Source organism: Salmo trutta, chromosome 12 (assembly GCF_901001165.1).
Source record: "Salmo trutta chromosome 12, fSalTru1.1, whole genome shotgun sequence".
NCBI classification, from domain to species: domain Eukaryota; kingdom Metazoa; phylum Chordata; class Actinopteri; order Salmoniformes; family Salmonidae; genus Salmo; species Salmo trutta.
Window position 1 is genome coordinate 69,733,077 of NC_042968.1, and position 25,296 is coordinate 69,758,372.

The 25,296-nt window shown below is 44.5% G+C and overlaps 2 protein-coding genes across 4 annotated transcripts in view; both read left to right on the forward strand.

Annotated features, from left to right (window-relative positions):
* The window catches only part of LOC115202607 (regulator of G-protein signaling 3-like), a 47,236-nt gene extending 37,388 nt beyond the window's left edge, over positions 1-9,848 (forward strand). Inside the window, exons 4-6 of the mRNA XM_029766703.1 lie at positions 8,640-8,721; positions 8,968-9,073; positions 9,320-9,848. Coding sequence (XP_029622563.1) covers positions 8,640-8,721; positions 8,968-9,073; positions 9,320-9,848 — 717 coding nt within the window. The remainder of the gene's footprint in view (positions 1-8,639; positions 8,722-8,967; positions 9,074-9,319) is intronic.
* The window catches only part of LOC115204086 (regulator of G-protein signaling 3), a 163,971-nt gene continuing 148,320 nt past the window's right edge, over positions 9,646-25,296 (forward strand). Inside the window, exons 1-4 of one of the 3 annotated variants that reach the window (XM_029769383.1) lie at positions 9,646-9,776; positions 13,220-13,259; positions 13,407-13,723; positions 15,782-15,865. In XM_029769383.1, the coding sequence (XP_029625243.1) occupies positions 13,415-13,723; positions 15,782-15,865 (393 nt within the window). In that variant the 5' untranslated portion in view covers positions 9,646-9,776; positions 13,220-13,259; positions 13,407-13,414. Of the gene's footprint in view, positions 9,777-13,219; positions 13,260-13,406; positions 13,724-15,295; positions 15,429-15,781; positions 15,866-25,296 lie in introns of those variants that run through there. The other 2 variants (XM_029769384.1, XM_029769385.1) reach the window with 2 other exon arrangements.

The following is a 25,296-nucleotide window of genomic DNA, read 5'->3' on the forward strand; positions in this document are numbered from 1 at the left end:
TTTTCCAAGCTGTTTAAAGGCACAGTCAACTTAGTGTATGTAAACTTCTGACCCACTGGAATTGTGATACAGTGAATTATATATGAAGTAATCTGTCTGGAAACAATCTTTGGAAAATTACTTGTGTCATGCGCAAAGTAGATGTCCTAACCGACTTGCCAAAACTATAGTTTGTTAACAAGAAATTTGCGGAGTGGTTGAAAAATTAGTTTTAATGACTTCAACCTAAGTGTATGTAAACTTCCGGCTTCAGCTGTACATATGTGCCTATGGAGAAGGGTGCAGGGTTCCTTCTGGACAGGGCCTAACTATTCTGGCCCATTAAAATGCAAATCAATTTGTAACATTTTTGACATGCGTTTTTCTTGATTTTTTGTTGTTGTTATTCTGTCTCTCACTGTTCAAATAAACCTACCATTAAAATTATAGACTGATCATTTCTTTGTCAGTGGGAAAACGTACAAAATCAGCAGGGGATCAAATACTTTTTTCCCTCACTGTAAACTGCATGCGTTCCAGAGTCGTAGCGGGGGGACCACACAACATCATGGCGTGACTCCTGGTTAGTGACACATGTTTGTTGTACATGGTATATGTGGTGTAGATGTCAAAAAGACCATAGAGTTCTCTTTGAGATGCTCAGCTATATGGAATGAATAAATACTGATCATTTATGAGGTAGTGGAAATGTAGTCATAATTCATGCTCAAGGGGAACTCCTAAAGATTCCCATCTTTCAATGAGAAACTCATTTTAATTAGATCAGATAGGTGTGTTGCAACTGTTGCCAAATAATTACATGAACATATTTTGCTAAGAATGTGAGAGTAGGGTGATTCCCCTAGCGTTTCCCAAGCACGGTCCTCAGGACCCCAAGAGGTGCACATTTAGATTTTTGCCCTGACACTACACAGCTGATTCAAATGATCAAAGCTTGATGATTTGTTTATTATTTCAATCAGCTGTGTAGTGCTAGGGGCAAAAACCAAAACGTGCACCACTTGGGGTCCCAAGGACCAAGTTTGGGAAACCCTGCCCTAGCAGATCTCAAACCCAGGCCACCAGTAACAATGTCAAACACCCTCACCAATGTCTCAGTAAGGGATATATCTAGCACATGTGCTTATTGGGCCAGTATAGTGAGGCCCTGTCCTGTCCAAAAGAAAACGTACCCCCTCCTCCCTAAGCACTTGTATAGAAACAACTTGATAGGTGTAATAGGGTGGACACACTTTGAAGTAAATCTCAGCTCTGTTAAAAGTACATTCAATACAAACTTTGACTGATCATAGGGATTCAGGAGTATCATTAAAACCGATTAACATGCCCCACCAACATTACACAACTGTAAACTGAAAGCCCTTAATGAATTGCTGAAATAAGTCAATCGAATCAATGATGAGACTAGTCAGATTAACCAATACAGGACACAGACTTGGTGGCGTCGCAGGAAGATCATGAACCAAGAGGTTGTGAGTTCTCATCCCAGGTGAAGGCTGTTGAACGATGACTGTATAAATGAACATGCGTAATGTAATCATGTGTGTTGAATATGTAAGTTGGAAACTGTATGTTAAAAGTACTGTGTGTGTGAGTATCCCTTGCCAACAGACAAAGAGCTACGAATGGATCAGTGGTCCATCAATCAGGGTCTTGATCGGCTGGACAACAGTAATAATGTGTAATGAAACCATAACTTTTTGGGGGAGAATGTTTCTTTGGTTTAATCAGGTGATGTCCTGACAACTGATACACAGAAATATTATTGCAAAGTTCCCATGAAAAGTGTCTAGAACATTGATATCTTAAGTTCTGAGAGCATGTTAAGCACGTTCTTGGTAAGTTATTTTTGACATTAAGGGAATGGTCTCTTGGAAACATTCCTTGCACATCATGGGAACATTCCTATGAAAACGTTAGCTAATGACCTAATGAGACTCTTAAGGGAATGTTCTCTAAAGTTGTGGGAACATGTGTTAGCTAGGAGGCAGCAGAAACACAATTACAATAAGATAATGTACACTGTATGTACAAAGGTATGTGGACACCCCTTCAAATTAGTGGATTTGGCTATTTCAGCAACACCCGTTGTTGACAGGTGAATAACATCGAGCACACAGCCATGCAATCTCCATAAACAAACATTGGCAGCAGCAGAATGGCCTTACTGAAAAGCTCAGTGATTTTCAATGTGGTAGCATCATTGGATGCAACCTTTCCAACAAGTCAGTTCATCAGATTTCTGACCTCACCAAGCTGCTTGGCGATGGTCTTGTAGCCCATTCCAGCCTTGTGTAGGTCTACAATCTTGTCCCTGACATGCTTGGAGAGCTCTTTGGTCTTGGCCATGGTGGAGAGTTTGGAATCTGATTGATTGATTGCTTCTGTGGACAGGTGTCTTTTTTACAGGTAACAAGCTGTGGTTAGGAGCACTCCCTTTAAGAGTGTGCTCCTAATCTCAGCTCGTTACCTGTTTAAAAGACACCTGGGAGACAGAAATCTTTCTGATTGTCACGGGTGTCGTAGGGATTGGACCAAAACGCATGCGGGAACGTGTAAACTCATCTTCTTATTTTATTAAAGAAGGAAAACAAAAGAAACACGTATACAAAAACAACAAACGACACTAAACAGTCACGTCAGGTGCACGAACACAAAACAGGAAATAACTACCCACAAATCCCATAGAAAAAACACCCCTCTTAAATAGGACCTTCAATTAGAAGCAACGAGGAGCAGCTGCTTCCAATTGAAGGTCAACCCAATAAACACCACATAGAAATAGACATACTAGAACTAACATAGAAATAGACTAACAAAGAACATAGCTCAACAAACCCCGAAACACTCTAAACAAACACCCCCTGCCACGCCCTGACCAAACTACTATAACAAACAACCTCTTTTACTGGTCAGGACGTGACACTGATTGAGAGGGGGTCAAATACTTATTTCCCTCTTTAAAATGCAAATCAATTTATAACATTTCTGACATGCGTTTTTCTGTCTCTCACTGTTCAAATAAACCTACCATTAAAATTATAGACTGATCCTTTCTTTGTCAGTGGGCAAAGGTACAAAATCAGCAGGGGATCAAATACTTTTTTCCCTCACTGTATGTGGACGAACGGTGGTGATTCAACATGTAAAATAGTCTGAAAATGACAGACGGTGTTCTGTGGTCAAAGACGGTAGGACTGCTTCACATGGCTTTAATGCCTTCATCTTTTCAGCGTGTCTTTCATCTTTCAGTGCAAAAGTAGCACAACAAGAAGTTGCTTGGATGTTTATTGTTAGTGTATGTGGGTGAATATGGCGTAGGTGGAATTCATAAAGATATGGGAGTGTGTCTATTGTACATGGCTGTGTTATTGAGCGTCTACAGACTCTCTCCCACCTCCGTATGCACAACATACATGTTATGTATGTAAGAGTGCTCACTTCCAGTGCTCTTCTCTGCTTCCACCTCTACAGTATGATCAGATGTCTGTGTGTATGTGAGCTGTTTCTCTCACCTCTTTCTCCCAGCCCCATACTGCTGGCGCAGGAAGCTGTTCTGGGCTTATCAAGGGTCGGCGCAAAACAGGCTGGCCCGGACAGAGCTCAGGGTGGGGGGTGGGGGGGGGGGGGGTGTGGGGGTGAGGGGGCACTTCCTCCCATTCTTCTCCTGAGTGGAGTTCCCATGAGCAGCCATGCCAAGAGCAGTGTGGCTGGAGCAGGCCGACCCAGCACCAGTCTCGCCTCTGTGACGCCAGCCCCCACACACGGACACACACACCGCGAGCGCAGCGCTCGTCTTCTCTCCGCAGAGCAGAGAAGACCGGACAGTGCTAGGAAGACTCACGGTAATGTGAGGAGCCATACACAGCACTCTGAGGACACAGTGTTGTGAGGAGCCATACACAGCACTCTGAGGACACAGTGTCGTGTAGAGCTATACACAGCACTCTGAGGACCCATACGCAGGGCTTGAAGGGACCATTGAAGCATTGAAGACCACTCATAGAGGATCTAATTGCTGACTGCGCTGACCACATACAGATCATTGTTTCTAGTGCATCTCATTGACTGTCTGTTGACCATCCAGATAGGACCATACCTAGTGGTTGCTGCATAGAGGACAGCAATCAACACAAACCATACTGACTGGACTATAGAGGATCCTGACTAGAGAACCACCATACAGAGAGGACCCTACTGGTCTGGGATCAGATTTGGACCGCACATTGAAGATCACATACAGCATTGTGAGAACCCAGAGAAGAACAGAGGAACTCCAGAGGAACATCCTCAGGGAACCATCCAGGACGGTAGACAGAGAAGCATCCACAGTGTGTCTGTCCTCAGGAAGAGCTTGCAGACATGCATACCATCCACGGGCTGTGTAGGATCTGCATCACTGCTAGACTGCCTCAGGTCTGTTCCCCTAGACAATCACCTGGAGAGAGGGAGGGTGGGAGAGAGAGGTGGATGGAGGGAGAGGGAGAGATAGAGGTGTGTTGTACATGGGGGTGTGACAAATGGGGGGGGAGTGTCAGGTAAGTGTGTGAGTGAGACGAGAGGGAGAGGACAGGGTGTGGGGTAGGAGAGTGTGCGAATGGACGTGTGGAGAACGGGGGGAGAGGGAAGATGGAAGGACAAGGGGAGGGGAGTGGGACGGGTGCTGAAATAGGGTTCTGTGTGTAGCCAGCTCTTTTGGAAAGACTGCAACACAGACAAAGAGAAAGAGAATACATTAGAAAACCTGGAAAATAACAAGGGAAAGGAATGACAGAAGAGCAATGATGTACAGACAGCGTTCAATTGGTTGTGAAACTGAATCTACGTGTGTATAGATTTTTAGGATAGTGAAATTGGATTAAGGCACTGGAACAATGATAGATAGAAGAAAAGTTAGGGAATTTATATTAAAGCCTTTACATTTACATTTTAGCAGATGCTCTTATCCAGAGCGACTTACAGTAGTGAATGCATACATTTCATACACTTTCTTTTTTCCATACTGGTCCCCCGTGGGAATCGAACCCACAACCCTGGCGTTGCAAATGCCATGCTCTACCAACTGAGCCACACGAGAGGCGCTACTAATATAACCAAGTGTTTGCCATTGGGAGCTCAGTCCTACAGTATCTAACATGTAAGGGAAGCAATGAGGAGGAAACCAGTGTAAGAAACGAGAGGATGAAACGAGAGAGTGTTTTCCCTGTTTCCTGAGACTGAAGAACCAGGTCTCTTTCACCTGCATTATTCATCCATAACGAGAGAAGAGACAGATCTGATGAAGAGATAAAATGAAAATGAAGAGAGAGACTCCTCCAGCCCTGCAGGCTTAAAATAACACCCCAGAGTCTTGTGTCTATCCTCACTTCAAAACTACTTTCATACAGTCTGAAGCTTATGGCTTATAGACATAGCACAAGCCCATCTTATCTAACAGTTTGCAATCCGTTGGGGTTAACAATCCAAATCAACTTTGGCCTAAGACACTCTGTCTAGATTGGAGTTTGCATGGCGTCACGTCACTACAGCGTGTTGACATGGACATAATGCTGGGCTGGCAGGGAGTTTGGTTTTTCTGGCGGCCACGAGACACGTTGTCACTGAACCTTAGTGACCCAGATGTGGCCCTGCACAATGGACCGGGGCTGTCCTACTGGAGTTTTAGTGTTGTAGTGTTCAGCACACAGACATTGGGGTGGATTGTTTTTTGCTTTAGTTCTGCGTGTCTGTGTGTCTGTGTAAGTTTGCGCATGTGTGTGTTTGTGTGTGTGAGAGTGTGTAACTGTGTAGGTCAGTAGTGAAATCACTGAGGCCCATCAGGTTGACAGACTGGAGAAGCATCAAACTGAGCAGAAGCACACAGCAGACAGACAAACAGACAAACAGACAAACAAAAAGACAGACAGTGAGTTGGCTCCTGGCTTGTTCTCATAGTCAGATAGTGTCTTATATGAGGTTGCTGAGACAAAGCAACAGAAAGAGAAAATTCAGTCTCATGCACGCACGCACGCACGCACACACACACACAAACACACAAACACACACACACACACACACACACAAACACACACTACACGTCTCACAGGACACAACAGAACACCACACACACACACACTCCTACGCAATCAGTTACATAAATACACCCCTGTACAACTAATTTGAGTAGCTCTAAATAGCGAGCAACGGTAGTTTCATACTCATACTGGGCTTGTAACCTTCTCATTTGAGGGGAAGGAGAAAGATTGAGGCTGTAGAGGCTCTTGAGGCAAACTGGAGATGGGAGAATAGCATCCTTGAACAAATGCTGTGAATGCTGCCTGTCAGGCAATTGTTGCTGGTTCTCTGACCTTGGTCTGAAGGTTGGACGTGTGTGTTAGTGCATGGGAGAGCGAGACCAGGAATGAGGGTTCCTTTATTAACAACGTGTGTGTGTAACCACCTTGTGCCCACTGTAAGGCCCTGGGTGCCAGTCGGTGTGTGTCTGGTCTCCCAGTGGTCCGGTCCCACGCTCAAAAAGGCCAGGGGGCACCTCTCATTAACACTACCCCCCCACCCCCCGATCCCCTCTTCCCACCACCCCTCTGCTCTACCTTCCCTCCCCTACTGGCTGCTAACCTAGCCCCTACAGAGCCCCCCAGCTCTTTCCTTCGCTTACTCTTTTTCTCTCCTCTCTTACTGTCTCCCGTAGACTCTCACCCGGTCTTTCTCTATTTGCTTCTGTCGTTTCTCTCTTTTTCCTCATCTGCCTCTTTGTCTCATTTTCTCTTCATCTGTCCATCTCATTTCTCTCTTTCCCCCTCTCTTTCCCCCTCTCTGTCTGTCTGTCTGTCTGTCTGTCTGTCTGTCTGTCTGTCTGTCTGTCTGTCTGTCTGTCTGTCTGTCTGTCTGTCTGTCTGTCTGTCTGTCTGTCTGTCTGTCTGTCTGTCTGTCTGTCTGTCTGTCTGTCTGTCTGTCTGTCTGTCTGTCTGTCTGTCTGTCTGTCTGTCTGTCTGTCTCTCTCTCTCTCTCTCTCTCTCTCTCTCTCTCTCTCTCTCTCTCTCTCTCTCTCTCTCTCTCTCTCTCTCTCTCTCTCTCTCTCTCTCTCTCTCCTCTCTCTCTCTCTCTCTCTCTCTCTCTCTCTCTCTCTCTCTCTCTCTCTCTCTCTCTCTCTCTCTCTCTCTCTCTCTCTCTCTCTCTCTCTCTCTCTCTCTCTCTCTCTCTCTCTCTCTCTCTCTCTCTCTCTCTCTCTCTCTCTCTCTCTCTCTCTCTCTCTCTCTCTCTCTCTCTCTCTCTCTCTCTCTCTCTCTCTCTCTCTCTCTCTCTCTCTCTCTCTCTCTCTCTCTCTCTCTCTCTCTCTCTCTCTCTCTCTCTCTCTCTCTCTCTCTCTCTCTCTCTCTCTCTCTCTCTCTCTCTCTCTCTCTGATCTGACAGTAGTGATGTTGTCTCTGGTCTTTAGCCAGGCTGTAGGGTTATTAAACAGTCGTCTACTCACACAATATGTTGCTCTGATCCTTGTCTGTCCCACCAGATACACAACTACTCTGACATGACAGGGTGACAAGTCCTCCACTAACCAGATTATCTATCAAGATGATCATCTATCAAGCATTTTAAAAGACTATCAAGATGATCATGTATTTTTATAGGTGGAAAGTTGGTCAATAATTGCCATAATGTGTTCATCAACTTGTTTGTGTCTTGTCAAAAACAAGCGGAAAAAACATGTTTGTGTGTGCCCCGCCACAGCCTGTCAGTCAACAGGATGAAGAGGTCAACCTGGCTGTCACCAGGGTGGTGACATGGCATTGGGGTGACATACAGGATGTCGCCAGTGATTATGGACTGTGACTCTGTATCTCACTGGATTACAGACAGTCAATCCTGAAGGGCAATCCGTCAAGGAATTCTAGGAACTGTCCCTAAGACCATTATACCAGCCTCCTTTGGCTACTGAGGGTTGTACTGTAGTTATCAAAGCTAAACAAGTTAATACGCTTATGCATCTTGATGCCAGTCTTTTAGACATGCTCTCTGGGTAGAAGTTGCTCATAGGCACAGATCTAGGATCAGTTTACCCTCTTACCATCCTGATCTGAACTAAAAGGGGGGAGATGTAAAACTGATAAGAGTTTTGAAGCAACATCGTACTCAATCTTTTTATGTTCAGCTGAAGAGCTATAATATAAAGTGTGTGTAGAGATTTCAGATGCCCTATTGTCAGCAGATGAGATGGAAACAATGTATTGGAGCAGAGCACTGTTGATTTTGGACCACACACACACGGTCATTATTCCTGGAGTTCTGACAGAACGTTTTCAGGCATCGTACGTGTGTGTGTGCGTGCCTGCCCTCTTACTCTGTGCGGATGCTGCCAACAGTTGGCGTCAGATCAACACCAATGCGCCGGCCACCTTTAATGAGGGCCACAGTGCTAATCTGTGTGGCTGGAATCCACACGCGTTCCATCCTGACACACTCAGCTCCTGGCCAGAGAACATCTCTCTAATCTGCAGGCATATGCTCACATGTTATTCATCACTGCTCCTGCCTGCTGTAGATGTCTTTTCAAATATAGTATTTGCATTTCACTCCGTGGACATATATAGACATGAATTAATAATGCTTTATGGTGATGTTATGTCTGTTTGTGTGTTCTATAGGTGACCATCCTTCGAGGAAAGGACGGCTATGGCTTCACCATCTGCTCTGACTCCCCAGTGAGGGTTCAGGCTGTCGATTCAGGCAAGGCTCTCCACTCCCCGCCTGTCTGTGTGTGTGTGTGTGTGTGTGTTGGTCTAGATGTATGGGTGCAGGTGTATATTTGACCCTCTCTTGTCCCCTCTTCCCTTCTTTTTGAGGTGGTCAAATCAGGTTTGCATGTAAATTAGTAGGTAGAAGCTTGTGCGTGTAACAATGTGTGTGTGTGTATATGTGTGTGTTTGTGTGTGTATGTTTGACCCTCTTCTGCCCTCTCTCTCCTGTCCCAAGGTGGTCCGGCGGATCAGGCAGGTCTGCAGCAGCTGGACACTGTGCTGCAGCTCAACGGTCAGCCTGTAGAACAGTGGAAATGTGTGGAGGTCGCCCACGCCATCAGGTATGACAGGCAGGGAGAGACAGAGGAAGTAGTGGACTTAACCAACTTTGACAGGGATAACTATCTTCAACACTTAAAGAACACCTCATGTTACATTCTGAAGTTTGATGTGTTGTGCTATCTATGCACAGCAAACCCTATATAGGCACTGTGGCTCGTAGTCTCTGTGCGCGCGTCCATTGGCTAAGCTTACCTTTACACTCTTCCTGACTAGTTGTCACATTCCCTCTCTGCCTCCCTCTACAGAAACAGCTCCAATGAGATCAAGGTGGTGGTATGGCGCACTGGGCCGGCCGCCAAGCCCAGTTTCGAGGGCCTCATCCACCGGCCCTCCTACAAGCCCTCCTCCACCAACTATGATGCCCCCTCGCCTCCCACCAGGCGGCGGGACAGGTCCAAGGATCGGTTAGACCGGGACATGTCCCCCCCGGCCGTGCCCCCCCTCCCTGCCCACCACAGGACCAGCCGCCGGGTGCTGGTCAACGGCTCTGAGGGGGCTGGCGGGGGAGGGTTAGGATGGGTAGGGGTAGGGGGGGCGTGGGGGGAGAGGGGGCGCGTAGGAAGGGGGGCAGAGGAGGTGGATGGTAAAGCCAGGAGCCAGACCCATAGCCAGAGCCACACAGCCACGCTGAAGGGGACTAGAGTGAAGGCGTCCAACGGGGATAACTACATCATCCTGGCCCCCATCAACCCAGGAAGCCAGGTACTGGTGGGGGAGCAGAGGCTCATGGTCCATCCCAGGCTCCTGCCCTACCCCCTCGATGGCACTATCTAGACCCTGACATACACTGAAGATCTCTATACAGTGCCGTGAAAAAGTATTTTCCCCCCTTTCTGATATTTTTGATACTGAATGTTGTCAGATCTTCAACCAAAACCTAATATTAGATAAAGGGAACCTGAGTTTACAAATAACAAAAAAGTATATACTTATTTTATTTATTTAATTAACAAAGTTATGCAACACCCAATTTCCATGTGTGAAAAACTAATTTCCCCCTTACACTCAATAACTGGTTTTGCCACCTTTAGCTGCAATGACTGCAACCAAATGCTTCCTGTAGTTGTTGATCAGTCTTCTCATGTTGACATGGAGGAATTTTGGCCAACTCTTGAATGCAGAACTGCTTTAACTCAGCGACATTTGTGGGTTTTCAAGCAAGAACTGCTCGTTTCAAGTCCTGCCACAACATCTCAATTTGGATTAGGTCTGGACTTTGACTAGGCCATTCCAATGTTCATGTAGACTTGCTTGTGTGTTTTGGATCATTGTCTTGCTGCATGACCCAGCTGCGCTTCAGCTTCAGCTCACAGACGGATGGCCTGACATTCTCCTGTGGAATTCTCTGATACAGAGCAGAATTCATGCTTCCTTCTATTAAGGATTTCGCCAGGCATAAAAAGTTGACTCAAGTTTGCCAAAAAACACTTGGAAGCACCTGGAGGATCATCAAGACTCTTGGAAGAATGTTCTACGGGCAGATGATTCAAAAGTATAACTTTTTTGACGACATGGGTCCCATTATGCCTGGCGAAAACCAAACACTGCATTCCATAGTAAGAACCTCATACCAACAGTCAATTATAATTATGGTAGTGTGATGGTTTGGGGCTGCTTTGCTGCCTCAGGACCTGGATGACTTGCCTTAATAGAAGGAACCATGAATTCTGGTCTATAACAGAGAGTTATACAGGAGAATGTCAGACCATCCATCTTTAAGCTGAAGCTTAAGCACAGCTGGGTCATGCTGCAAGACAATGATCCAAAACACACAATCAAGTAAACATGAAAGTGGCTAAAAAGCAACAAATTTCAAGTTTATGAATGGCCTAGTCAAAGTCCAGACCTAATCCCAATTGAGATGTTGCAGAAGGACTTGAAACGAACAGTTCATGCTTGAAAACCCACAAATGTCGCTGAGTTACAGCAAGGAAGAGAAGGTCAAAATTCTTCCACAGCGATGTGAGAGACTGATCAACAACTACAGGAACCGTTTGGTTGGAGTCATTGCAGCTAAAAGTGGCACAACCAGTTATTGAGTGTAAGGCGGCAATTACTTTTTCAAACAGGGGCATTGGGTGTTGCATAACTTTGTTTATGAAATAAATGAAATAAGTATGTAATTGTTGTGTTATTTGTTCACTCAGGTTCCCTTTATCTAATATTAGGTTTTGTTAAAGATCTGAAAACATTCAGTATCAAAAATATACAAAAATTAAGAAAATTAGAAAGGGGGCAAGTACTTTTTGCGATACTGTATGTGCCATTCAAACCTGGGATAGAGTCATGCCAATTCTACTTGACATACATTACCTGCCATCTAAATCAGAGATATACTTTGCCATTCTAACCTGAGAAATATCAATTAGCAATTCAAACTGACATAATGTGCATTATGTAAATCAAAGATGTATACAGTGCATTCGGAAAGTATTCAGACCCCTTGACATTCTCCACATTTTGTTACGTTACAGCCTTATTTTAAAATGGATCAAATAGTTTCCCCCTCATTAATCTACACACAATACACCATAATGACAAAGAGAAACAGGTTTTTAAAATGTTTGCAAATGTATCAATAATAAAAAATGGAAATATGATATTTACATAAGTATTCAGACCCTTCACTCAGTACTTTGTTGAAGCACCTTTGGCAGCGATTACAGCCTCGAGTCTTTTTGGGTATGACGCTCCAAGATAGATTTGATGTCGTCACTATTGTTCTACAACGTAGAAAATAGTAAAAATAAAGAAAAACCCTGGAAGTAGTAGGTGTGTCCAAACTTTTGATTGATACTATATGTGTATATACTGTATATATGTATATATAGTACATAGTTAAATAGGTAGTTGAATAAAATATAAATGTATGATAATATACAACTAAGAGTTGAGATTTGCTGCACCAGTAAGCAGTATTCAAGCGTCTATATGGGAAAAGCCATGGTGGTGTTCTATCAAATGATGCACACTGTAACATGCTGTATACGGGGAAATAGCTCTTTATGATAAAGACATAATAAAGTGCACCAAATGGAAAAAGAAACACACTGTATTGTGAACTTGATTCCTTAACATCCCCAACCACTTGACACTAATCTGCCAGCCTGGAAGAATGGACCAGTTATGCTGAAGTAATGAATGCAGAAAACCCAGAACTTCTAGTCTTTCCCTATTTCTCCATTATCTCTCTCACAGTAATGCTGACTGTGTGGTTGTGGGCTTCCGTGACGTAGTAGCTGGTTTTTAAAAGGCTTTTAGGGGAAGTGAAGGAGGCTGTATACCCTGCTCTCCATTCAGACCTAGTGACCTAGAGACAGTGGGGCTGTCGGTTAGTCTGTGAGCTGCTGCTATGCTGTTGGCCAGTCTGCCTTATAGGAGAGGCTCACCCCTGCAGATATGATATGACATGGGGCTCAGAGAGCATGATGGGAACGCCTGCTGTGTGTTAATGCTAAGAGGAATGGAAGGGGTTAGGCAGTTAGGAGGGTAAGGGGGTGGACTGCTGTCAAGGGAGGAGGAGTGGATAGAGGGGGGATAGGATGCAGAGGAGGGAATAGAGAGAGGTATAAAGGAGGGAGTTGATGGATGAAATAAGGGATAGGGAACAGAGTAGATATGGGTACATCAAGAGGTTGATGAATGGATGACGGGTACAGCAGAAGAGGGAAAAGGAGGGTATAGGAAAGAAAGAATGCTGCAAGAGTAGATGGAAAAGTGGGTGGAAGTAAGTGGCTAAAGAATGTCAGACTAAATCCAAAACGTTTATGCTTGGGGTTACAGAGCATTCTTCCTGCCCAGCTTGGTCGCACCCCCCTCTGGAAGTCATAGGTCAGAGCAGGGACACAATGTGATGTCACACAGGGCTGATGCACAGGCCACTACTACACACCCCCACCATAGACCTGGGTTCAGGCCACTACTACTCATAGGGCTCTGGTTAAAAGTAGTTGTCTGTGGCCCCTTTCCATGCCCAACATGCCTGGTCTGCATTGTCATTGCTTCAATTTCACCTCATGTCAGGCATTTTTTGGTGGGATGGATACATTACATGTGACAATTTCCTGTAGCAATGTATTGCATAATGGTGTTGGTCAACTGTTATAACAGAACCATTGACAGTGATGTTTTTGTCTCTAATTCAGGTATTGAGGCCTATCTACCAGGACAAGCATGGTACCTTGGGTAAGCCATTTACTACCGACTAGGATTTTAATGAACAAGGTGGTTTGGCAGGGCAATTCTACTTCTCTGTTCCCAGGCTAACTCCCAATATGTGTGTGTGTGTGGGGTGTGTGTGTTTGTTTGGGGTGTGTGTGTTATGTCTCTCAGCAGGGAGGATGTACCCACGCCAGGCCAGCGTGCCCCAGACTCAAGGGGGTGGCGGTGCTCCACCTGGGGGTGTGGGTCTAGCAGGCCGGACCACCTTCCTACGACGCTCCACTAACGCAAAGACATCTAAACCATCCGATGCCAACCTCTCTGGCCAACCCCCACCCAGCTACCAGCAGGCCCAGAGCTCCTGCAACTTTGCTAACTACCAGAACTGTACTATAGTACGCTCCCATGTACCACACGGCAACCCGCACGGCAACTACGGCTACGTCAAAGCAGCACCCAAGATCCTCATCTTCCCCATCTTTGTTCAGGTGTGTGTGGGAATCGCTATATTTCCACTATCATCTTTCCACCACTCTGTTAGTGACGTTAGGGTTTTTTGCCCCTTTTATTTGGATAACTTTTGGACTATATGGCTGGTAATGCTGAAAACACAATACGGTAGGAACACACACCACTGCCCCTACAGCCCATCGAGTCAGTTAACCCTGTTATTTTCAGTGCTGGGTGGATAGATGACGTATTCATAGAAAAAGTGATTGGCTTACAGTGGAGGTTGATCAATGATGACCCGTGACTACACCAATCAATACTGAAAAAGATCCATAGATGAGCACTCATGCAGAAAACACTGTACTACTCCCTATCTGATCCCCTAGAGCAGTGGTACTCAAACCTCTCCTCGGGGACCCCCAGCCGTATTTGATCTATTCCAGAATTAGCACACCTGATTCAACTTGTCAACTAATCATCAAGCCCATGATTAGATGAATCAGGTGAGCTAGTTCAAGGCTTAAACTGTGAAAGTTGTGAAAGGTCTGGGGGTCCCCGAGGATAGATGTGAGAACCACTGCCCTAGAGCATACAGGTGTTTCAATATTGATGGTGATGCCAGCGGGATCCGCATTTTGGGGGATTTTCTTTTGAGTCACAAAACAGACTAAACCACACCAAATTTGTTGAAAAGTTTCTCACCTCAGCAGTGTTTCCCTATATTCACCGCCTCTGCTAAATCATTGCCGCCAACGATTTAAATAGATATAGATTTTAGTTTATTGTTTCAACTTCTGCCGAGACACACTTTTAAGAGTTACATATCTTCCTCAGAATCTTATCAGATCATCTAAAAAACTAACTCCAAGGTAACTAGCTAGCTATTTTGTAATCCTGGAAGTGTAGCCAACCCTATTCATAGATGGATATAATAATTGTTAGCTAACATACAGTAACGTTACGCTAGCTTTGGGTTAATATAAAACTGGCTGGTGATGTCATTGAGATCAAGAGATAAACTGCAACTGTCATCAAGTTTCTAAGAAGAGAGTATCATTTAATTTTCATGCATTTTGGAGTAGAATATCCTTTTAAAAAAGTCACCAGACTCACAGTCTTTAAAAGAGAAATGATCGAAAATGTTTCATATTATATCTAAAAGATATGAGGAAATTGTATTCCTTCTATGATATCACCAAGTATTACTTACTACACGTCAGTATTACCTATTCAAAGAAACCTAGGGGAAACACTGCTCTGTGGTACAGTATGTGTGTACATATGACTATGTCATAAACACACTGGAATGAACCACATTTCCTCTACATGCTTACATCCAAGCACTCATGCCCATTTTTAGGCTGCGATTGTACTGGAGAGTTGGACTACTAACTACCCAGGACCCTTCAACGGTCTGTAATAGTACTTCCTGTTGACTAACTGAGTCACCCAGCTGCACCCTTCTGAGACACAGTGAAACGGCCCTGTGGGCTCTCTAGCCCTGGTCCTCAAGAGGATGTGGCTACCAGCCCCGCTGCACTAGCACTTTTAGCCTAGCGCCTTCTCACAGAGCGAGACCCTTATAGAGCGGCTCACAGACTCCTGCAGTCACAGCTCACACGGTGAGGATCTCTGTAGAGACTGGAGCGACTGTAGCAACACGAGAGCCGCCAGCTGCAGAGCCTGTATTATTCCCTTTGGTGTGGGGCAGAGAGCATGGAGCTTGGAGCCAAAATGGAGATGGTACTGTAGCCACATGCTCCCTCATGTACTTATAACATCCCTCCCAAATATTTGTGTACTTGAAACATGTGTATCTATCTATATCTCTATCTCTATTGAGTGATATTTAGGAGCGTTGTGAATGATATTGGGCTGTAATAGCAGTGTATCGACTTCAGTATTAATGACTTTGGCTGTAATATTGTGTACTGGCATTAGTGAATGTATTGTGTTTGAAGTAATATTTAACAGCAGTATTTTGCCCTGGATAATGTAATCTTCATTTAATTCCTAGGATGTTGCCTAATCTTAATCTAACCTTAATGCAATGTTAATCTAACCCTTAAATCTACCCTCTCGCCCAATGTGTGTAGCCTCTGGACCTGTGTAACCCCACACGGACTCTGGTGGTCTCTGAGGAGATGATCCTCCACGAGAGCAAGCACCTCTCCATTAAGGTAAATGGCTACGAAGAAGGTGTGTGTGCGTGTATAGATCAGGATCAGTAAAATGGGAGATGGGAGATGTAAATGTTGTAAAAGTTAAAGTATTTAAGATAGTAACAAGTTGCGAGAATCCGACACAACTCTTTGTACTGTGGCTCATATTCTACAACCGTGAGAGTGTTTCAGTTTGAATAACTGTCAAAGAGTTTGTGCAATGCATTATGGAGATTTTCCCCAGCCCTAGTCAATGTTCTAAAATACCGTCCCAGTGACAGGAAAAGGGCAGAGACCCAGATACAAGATGTAGACTGAGACCTTATTTATGTCTCCGCTGTCTGTGGTGTGGTTTGTACTACTAGCAGAGAACAGAGGCGAGAGAGGAAGAGACAGCAGTTAGAAAACCTGTGGGTGGTTGCTGCGCTGCGTTGGGCTTATACACTATTGTCTTCTCTTCTCTTGGCATTTCCTCTCCTCTCCTCTTCTCTACTCCCTTCTGCTCACCTCTCCTCCCCTAGAGAGGTGGAAAGAGACACACTGGGGGAAGATGTCTGATCAAACAGTTAATTGCACAGCAGGTGAAAAAACATACACAGACCATTTTTGCAGTTTTTAAAGGCAATTTCCTGCAATTCTAATGCTGTGTTCTTATGCTCAAACAATATAACAAAAATCAATGCAACATTTAAAGAAATGTTCCATACGCACAAAAAGCTTATTTAGCAAAAATCCCTGTTAGTGAGCCTTTCTCCTTTGTCAAGATAATCAATCCACCTGACAGGTGTGGCATATCAAGAAGCTGATTAAACAGCATGATCATTACACAGGTGCACCTTGTTCTGCCACAGATGTCTCAAGTTTTGAGGGAGTGTGCAGTTGGCATGCTGACTGCATGAATGTCCACCAGAGCTGTTACCAGAGAATGTAATGTTAATTTCTCTATCATAAGCCACCTCCAATGTAATTTTAGAGATTTTTGGCAGTATGTCCAACCGGCCTCACAACCGCAGACCACCTGTGACCACGCCAGCCCAGGACCTCCACATCTAGCTTCTTCACCTACGGGATCGTTTGAGACCAGCCACCTGGACAGCTGATGGAACTGTGGGTTTGCACAACTGGAGAATTTCTGCACAAACTGTCAGAAACCGTCTCAAGGAAGCTCATCCGAGTGCTCACCAGGGTCATCCTCACCAGGGTCTTGATCTGACTGTAATTTGGCATCGTAACTGACTTCAGCGAATGCTCACCTTCAATGTGATGGCCACTGGCATGCTGGAGAAGTGTGATCTTCACGGATTAATCCCGGTTTCAACTATACTAGGAAGATGTATGGCGTCATGTTGGTGATCGGTTTGCTGATGTCAACATTGTGAACAGAGTGCTGCATGATGGTGGTGGGGTTATGGTATGGGAAGGTAGAAGATATGGACAATGAACACAATTGCATTTTATCGATGGCAAATGGAATGCACAGAGATAACGTGATGAGATCCTGAGGCCCATTGTCATGCCATTCATCCACCGCCATCACATCATGTTTCAGCATGATAATGCACAGCCCCATATGGCAAGGAGCTGTACACAATTCCTGGAAGCTGAAAATGTCCCAGTTCTTCCATGCCTGCATACTCATCAGACATGTCACCCATTGAGCATGTTTGAAATGCTCTCGATTTACGTGTACGACAGCATGGTCCAGTTTTCGGCAATATACAACACCTCGCACAGCCATCGAAGTGGAGTTGGACAACATTCCACAGGCCACAATCAACAGCTTGATCAAGTCTATGCAAAGGAGATGTGTTGGCTGCATGAGGCAAACGGTGGTCACCCCAGATACCAACTGAGATTCTGATCCATGCCCGTACTTTTTTTTAAGGTATCTGTGACGAACAGATGCATATCTGTATTCCCAGTCATGTGGAATCCATAGATTAGGGCCTATTGCATGTATTACAATTAACAGATTTTCTTATGAACTGTAACTCAGTAAAATCTTTGACATTGTTCCATGTTGCGTTTATATTTTTGTTCAGTGTATATACATACAGTACCAGTCAAAAGTTTGGACACACCTACTCATTCAAGGGTTTTTATTTATTTATTGATGACAGCTTTGCACACTCTTGACATTCTCTCAACCAGCTTTATGCGGTAGTCACCTGGAATGCATTTCAATTAACAGGTTTGCCTTGATAAAAGTTCATTTCAGTTGTGTTGTGACAAGGTAGGAGTGGTATACAGAAGATAGCCCTATTTGGTAAAAGACCAAGTCCGTATTATGTCAAGAACAGTTCAAATAAGCAAAGAGAAACGACAGTCCATCATTACTTTAAGACATTTTGAAAGTTTCTTCAAGTGCAGTTGCAAAAACCATCAAACGCTATGATGACACTGGCTCTCATGAGGACCACCACATGAAAGGAAGCCACAGAGTTACCTCTGCTACAGAGGATATGTTCATTAGAGTTACCAGCCTCAGAAATGGGCAATTAACTGCACCTCAGATTGCAGCCCAAATAAATGCTTCATGGAGTTCAAGTAACAGACACATCTCAAATCAAATTTGTCAAATCAAATTTTATTAGTCACGAATACTACAGGTGTAGACCTTACAGTGAAATGCTTACTTACAAGCCCCTAACCAACAATACAGTTTCAAAAAATACAGATAAGAATAAGAGATAGAGTAAAGAGCAGCAGTGAAATAACAACAGCTAGACTATATACAGGGGGGTACCGATACAGAGTCAATGTGCACTGGTTATTTGAGGTAGTATGTACATGTAGGTAGAGTTATTAAAGTGACTATGCATAGATGACAACAGAGTAGCAGTGGTGTAAAGAGGGGGTGGGAGGTGAGGGCACTGCAAATAGTCTGGGTAGCCATTTGATTAGCTGTTCAGGAGCCTTATGGCTTGGGGGTAGAAGCTGTTTAGAAGCGTCTTGGACCTAGACTTGGCGCTCCGATACCGCTTGCCGTGCGGTAGCAGAGAGAACAGTCTATGACTATGGTGGCTGGAGTCTTTGACAATTTTTAGGGCCTTCCTCTGACACCGCCTGGTATAGAGGTCCTGCATGGCATGAAGCTTGGCCCTAGTGATGTACTGGGCCATTCGCACTACCCTCTGTAAGTGCCTTGCGGTTGGAGGCCGAGCAGTTGCCATACCAGGCAGTGATGCAACCAGTCAGGATGCTCTCGATGGTACAGCTGTAGAACCTTTTGAGGATCTGAGGACCCATGCCAAATCTTTTCAGTCTCCTGAGGGTGAGTAGGTTTTGTTGTGCCCTCTTCATGACTGTCTTGGTGTGCTTGGACCATGTTAGTTTGTTGGTGATGTGGACACCAAGAAACTTCAAGCTCTCAACCTGCTCCACTGCAGCCCCGTCGATGAGAATGGGGGCCTGTTCTGGCCTCCTTTTCCTGTAGTCCACAATCATCTCCTTTATCTTGATCACGTTGAGGGAGAGGTTGTTGTCCTGGAACCACACGGCCAGGGCTCTGACCTCCTCCCTATAGACTGTCTCATCGTTGTCGGTGATCAGGCCTTGATCTGTTGTCATCAGCAAATTTAATGATGGTGTTGGAGTCGTGCCTGGCAGTCATGAGTGAACAGGGAGTACAGGAGGGGACTGAACACATACCCCTGAAGGGGCCCCCGTGTTGTCGATCAGCGTGGCGTATGTGTTGTTACCTACCCTTACCACTTGGGGGCGGCCCAGGAAGTTCAAGATCCAACATCAACTCTTCAGAGGAGACTGTGTGATTCAGGCCTTCATGTTTGAATTACTGCAAAGAAACCACTACTAAAGGACTACTAAAGATAATAAGAGACTTGCTTTGGCTAAGAAACACAAGCAATGGACATGTGGAAATCTGTCCTTTGGCCTGAGGAGTCCAAATTTGAGATTTTTGGTTCCAACCGGCGTATCTTTGTGGGACGCAGAGACATTTACATTTTAGTCATTTAGCAGACGCTCTTATCCAGAGCGACTTACAGTAGTGAATGCATACATTTCATGCATTTTTTTTTGTACTGGCCCCCCATGGGAATCAAACCCACAACCCTGGCGTTGCACACACCATGCTGGCATTGCAAACACCATGCTCTACCAACTGAGCTACAGGGAAGAGCCGAGTAGGTGAACGGATGATCTCCACATGTGTGTTTCCCACCGTGAAGCATGGACGAAGAGGTGTGATGGTGTGGGGGTGCTTTGCTGGTGACACTGTCTGTGATTTATTTAGAATTAAAGGCACACTTAACCAGCATTGCTACCACAGCATTCTGCAGCGATACGCCATCCCATCTGGTTTGCACTTAGTGGAACTATCATTTGTTTTTCCACAGGACATTGACTCAAAACACACCTCCAGGCTGTGTATTTGCTATTTGACCAAGAAGGAGAGTGATGGAGTGCTGCATCACATGACCTGGCCTCCACAATCACAATCACAATCACCCAACCTCAAACCAATTGAGATGGTTTGGGATGAGTTGGACCGCAGAGTGAATGAAAAGCAGCCAACAAGTGCTCAGCATATGTGGGAACTCCTTCAAGGCTGTTGGAAAATCATTCCAGGTGACTACCTCATGAAGCTGGTTGAGAGAATGCCAAGAGTGTGCAAAGCTGTCATCAAGGCAAAGAAACGGTGGCTACTTTAAAGAATCTAAAATATTAAATATATTTTGATTTGTTTAACACTTTTTGGTTAGTACATGATTTCATATGTGTTATTTCATAGATTTGTTATCTTCGCTATTATTCTGCAATGTAGAAAATAGTAAAAATAAAGAAAAACCCTTGAATATGTAGGTGTGTCCAAACTTTTGACTGGTATTGTATATATAAAATGTGCAATGTCATCCCACGACCCACCTGGATCCCTGCCGCAACCCACATGTGGGTCCTGACCCACAGGTCTAAGGAATGATACAGTTCTGTGGCCCCTAGTACCTCTCTCTCTTTCTCTCTCTCGTTCCCTCTGTCACGTTTCCTGACCTTTGTGTAGTGTTATCAGAGTGGAAGGACCATTTGGCCTCCAGAACTTCCTCTATTGTTGTCTGCTTATGGTTGCTTCAATACAATGGACTGGAGGACTTTCTTTTGATTGATGATTCATTGACAGTAGTTTCAATCAAACACAGTATTCACTAAATGTCTCTCTCTCTCTCATATGTTATAAATTATATTATATCTCAGTTTTTTTGAGAACGCTTCAAAAAGAGCAATACATTACATGTTGGCCATATTTGCCCTTGTAGTTGTAAATGCCTGTAAGTCCTGCAGTATATTCTGTAGACTGGTGGTTGAGGGTGAGCACCTCGGTTTGGCCTTGGCTTTAGTGAAAAGCTACAATGCAATGTTGTGGTGGATGAGGGTGGATACTGTATTTAACACACATAATTATGTGTTATCCACCCTGTATTCTCTGGGAATCAGGGAGCTGAGTGAGAGAGGGAAGCCATGACAAGCTGGGCAGCCATTGTGATAATATTGTCCAGGAAATGTGATGGAGAGGCGGGTGTGGGGGGGAAGAGGGGTGTACGTTGGTTGGGGTCTGGGAGAGGAAGACCAGGATGCCCTGTTTACCATCCAGGATGGTTGCTAGGTGGTTGGCAGAAGGGGTGTTTGTCCCTCTCTCGCTCTCTCTAAAACACACACGCACGCACACACACACACACATCCTGACAGGTTATTCTGGAGCGACATTCCTATCTATCCCCCTCTCACCTCCTAGATAAGACAGAAAGCCAAAAGAGATCAGCTGTGGTTTTAGGGGTTTTTAGTGGGGTGGGTGGCTGGTTTCAAAAACAGCTCTGACCCTATTGACTTGAGTCTTCTTGACATTCGAGAGGAGGAGAGGAGGGAAAGAGAGAGGGAAGGAGGGGGTTGGGGCTGGGTTCGGATCACCTGCTCTGTGGGTTTTAATTGTGTTTATCTTATTGAAAAGGTCTTGTCGTCTAGCTGTGTGTGTGTGTGTGTGTGTGTGTGTGTGTGTGTGTGTGTGTGTGTCTTCTGTAGATAAAAATTGACAATACTACGTTCGTACTATGAGGAAATGTATTTTCTTTTCCAATTCCTCACAGTTTATCCCTCCTTTCATTGTGTCAGATCAGATTTTCAGTTCCACACTGTGTCTCTGCCAGGGGTTGAAACAGTTCATGGAACAGAACTGAAAACTGGAAAATAACTACATTTTAAGAGGAACAGAATCAGAAACAGGAATGAAAGTGATCTATATTTTTCTGGAACAGAACCGTTATTAAAAAAGCATGAGAACCGGTTAATAGCTTTATTTTAAGTTCAGGGCCTTTTTTTCAGTCCCACAAAAAATGAAACAAGGCTCTTATGCCAGAGCTCTCACTCGGTCACAAACGTATTCCAGTGTTTGCCTGCCAGCTGAAAATCTTTGCCAGGGGTGTGTAGGCAATATGCCCCTCCCTATGAAGATTAGGCTACTGTAGCCTACTGATGTTACATGCATGATTCAGAAATTAGGGAGAGAAGAATGGATACACTTTTTCAATGCTAGTTAGGAATACAATAGTTATCATGTTTCACATTGGATTTATTAACTACAAAAAGGTAAGACGTGTTTTTAATTCTGGTGCCGCTCTGCACACACAAGCTTGTTAGCTATCTAGCTAGCTCTGGTCCCAACTCTCGAAAGTTCAAAGGTATTCAAAGTTTCTTCATAGAAGCCACTCCTCCGTAGGTATAATTATGTGGGCCTGCTTCAGATAATAGATGTCATAATAAGATGCCCAGCGCTTCAAGCCTCCTCCTCAACCCTCTCTCGATTTCTCCCCACCCGCAAAATTTCAGTCACATCTCGCGCTCTGCACTTGGTTGTCCATCGCGCATGTAAACAACTATAGCCTTGGCAGTTGATAGCACCCATGTGCTATCAGATGCCTAGGCTAAAACAACTATACTTACTCTGCACTGATGAAGTAATTTAATGTTGAGCTCATTTGATTTCAGAGGTTTAAAAGGAACAGAAAGGAGCCATATAAACCGTTGCTTTTTTGGGGTTTGAACCGATTCATAATTTTATTTTGCAGGTTGGAACAGTGGAATGGAACGGAAAAAATAATTGGTTCTGTTCAGAACGAAACAATTGGAAACAATTTGGTTCCAAACCCTGGTCTTGGCTCTGAGCGTCAGAGCTGGTAATTGCGGGCGCTGGCTGGGGCTTAATAAAAGAGGACAAATATTTAACAGTCCGTGTTTGTGCTGTAGATAGTCAATGTGGGGCCAGACATCTCTGCAGATTGGCCCTGTTTCAATAAGTAATCTGTAAATAATCTGTGTTATTACAGCTTTTACCTTGGTGATGCATAGCCTACTGTACACTCGCCTTGGGCACACACACACTCCCCCACACACACAGACACCTACACACTGAAATACACACATATGCATGCACACAGATACACACACACATACAGTGCCTATAGAAAGTCTACAACCCTTTGAACTTTTTTCACATTTTGCTGCCTTAAAATTTGATCTAAAACAGGATTAAATTAGATTTTTGTAATTGTGGTGCCAGCATCATGTTATAGGTATGCTTGTAATCAGCAGGGACTGGGGAGTGTGTCAGGATCCAAATAAATATGAAAGGGGCAAAGCTCAGATCAAAAGTTAGAGGAAAACCCGCCTCAGTCTTCTGAAAACTCTATCCCAGGGGTAGGTTTTCTTTTTCAGTGAGACAATTGCACAAATGGTAATGCCAAAGACACACCAGAATGGCTTTCCAGTAGGTGTTGAGTGTTCCTGAGTGGTCTAGTCTCAGTCCTGACTTAAATTTGCTAGAAAATCAGAGATAAGGTTTGAATATTGCTGTTCATCAATGATTGCCAACCAAATTGAACGAGTTTGAGCAATCGTGACCAAAACAATGGATATATGTTGCCCTAAGTGTTGTGCAAAGTTGGTAGAATCATATTCCAAATGGCTCACAGCTGTAACTGCTGCCAAAGGTGCTTCCACCAAGTATTATTGGGAATGTTCTATAACTTTCTTTCACTTTTAAAATGTGGAATAGGTTATGTAGATCTGTAAGGAAATACTCTCATTTAATCCCTTTTTAGATTACATTTTAAGGCAGCAAAATGTGAAAAAAAAGTTAATGTGGATGTTGGCAAGTACACGCACGCAGGCACCCATGCGTGCACACACACACACACACACACACACACACACACACACACACACACACACACACACACACACACACACACACACAACATCAAGACCCTCAGCATCCTCTCGATCTGCATAGAAACCCCGTGCACTGAACACACACACACATACCGCCCACACATAGCCTACACACACATTGCTGTGCAGTGTTGATGCGTTTGATGCGAGACCTTTGCTGTAGCTTCCTTGGTGTTGCCCAGAAGGGATTTACTGAGTGTGTTGTTTGTTTGATGCTGTGGACTGCTGCTGATAGATGAAACTACATGAGACTGACACACACACACACAGTCATCCACACAACGTATTTGCAACGTATACACATACAATTCCATTAGTGGAGGCTGCTGATGGGTGGACGTCTCATAATAATGGCTGAAACAGAGCGAATGCGATGCCATCAAACACATGGAAACCATATGTTTGATGTATTTGATATCATTTCATTTATTCCCCTCCAGCCATTACGACCAGCCCGTCCTCCCCAATTAAGGTGCCACCAACCTCCTGTGAATTCCATGCGTACGGTATTTGCATGTGCTCACATGGTGAGAAAGTAACACGCATATCTAATAGAAGCTACTGTGTTTAGTTGGGACCATTGAGACCTGGAAGATGACAGTAGGGTATAAGGGGCTAGAGGACGGGTCACCTAGTCTGCTTAGGCTTAACAATGGCTGTCTCTCTCTCCTGCCTGCCTCCTTGTTTGGCCCATCCACTGACATGCAAGAGACAGAGAAGTACCTCTGCCAAAAATACTCCCTCTACAAAGCACAACCCGAAACACACACATCCTATGGCCAGGAAGGAAAGCAGTTTGGGAAGGCAGTGTGTGTGTGTCCTGCCCTTCTCTTCTTTCACACGCAAGCCCCCCCATTCCTTTACCCCCACCCTCCACAATCCCCTACCCTCTAAACATGTACCAGTTATAATTGGTACTGTCGGTCTATTCAGGTGCTTTAAAATGCTTCAACCGCAAGGAATCATGGACTCATGGTTGTACCTTCATATTTCTCTATGTTAGCAGATACACAACTACTCTGACATGACAGGGTGACAAGTCCTCCACTAACCAGATTATCTATCAAGATGATCATCTATCAAGCATTTTAAAAGACTATCAAGATGATCATGTATTTTGAGTGGAATGTGTGTACAATCTGGAGGATTCTGACATAGAAGGGCAGTTTTGAGCATGTGTGTGTGTGTGTGTGTGTGTGTGTGTGTGTGTG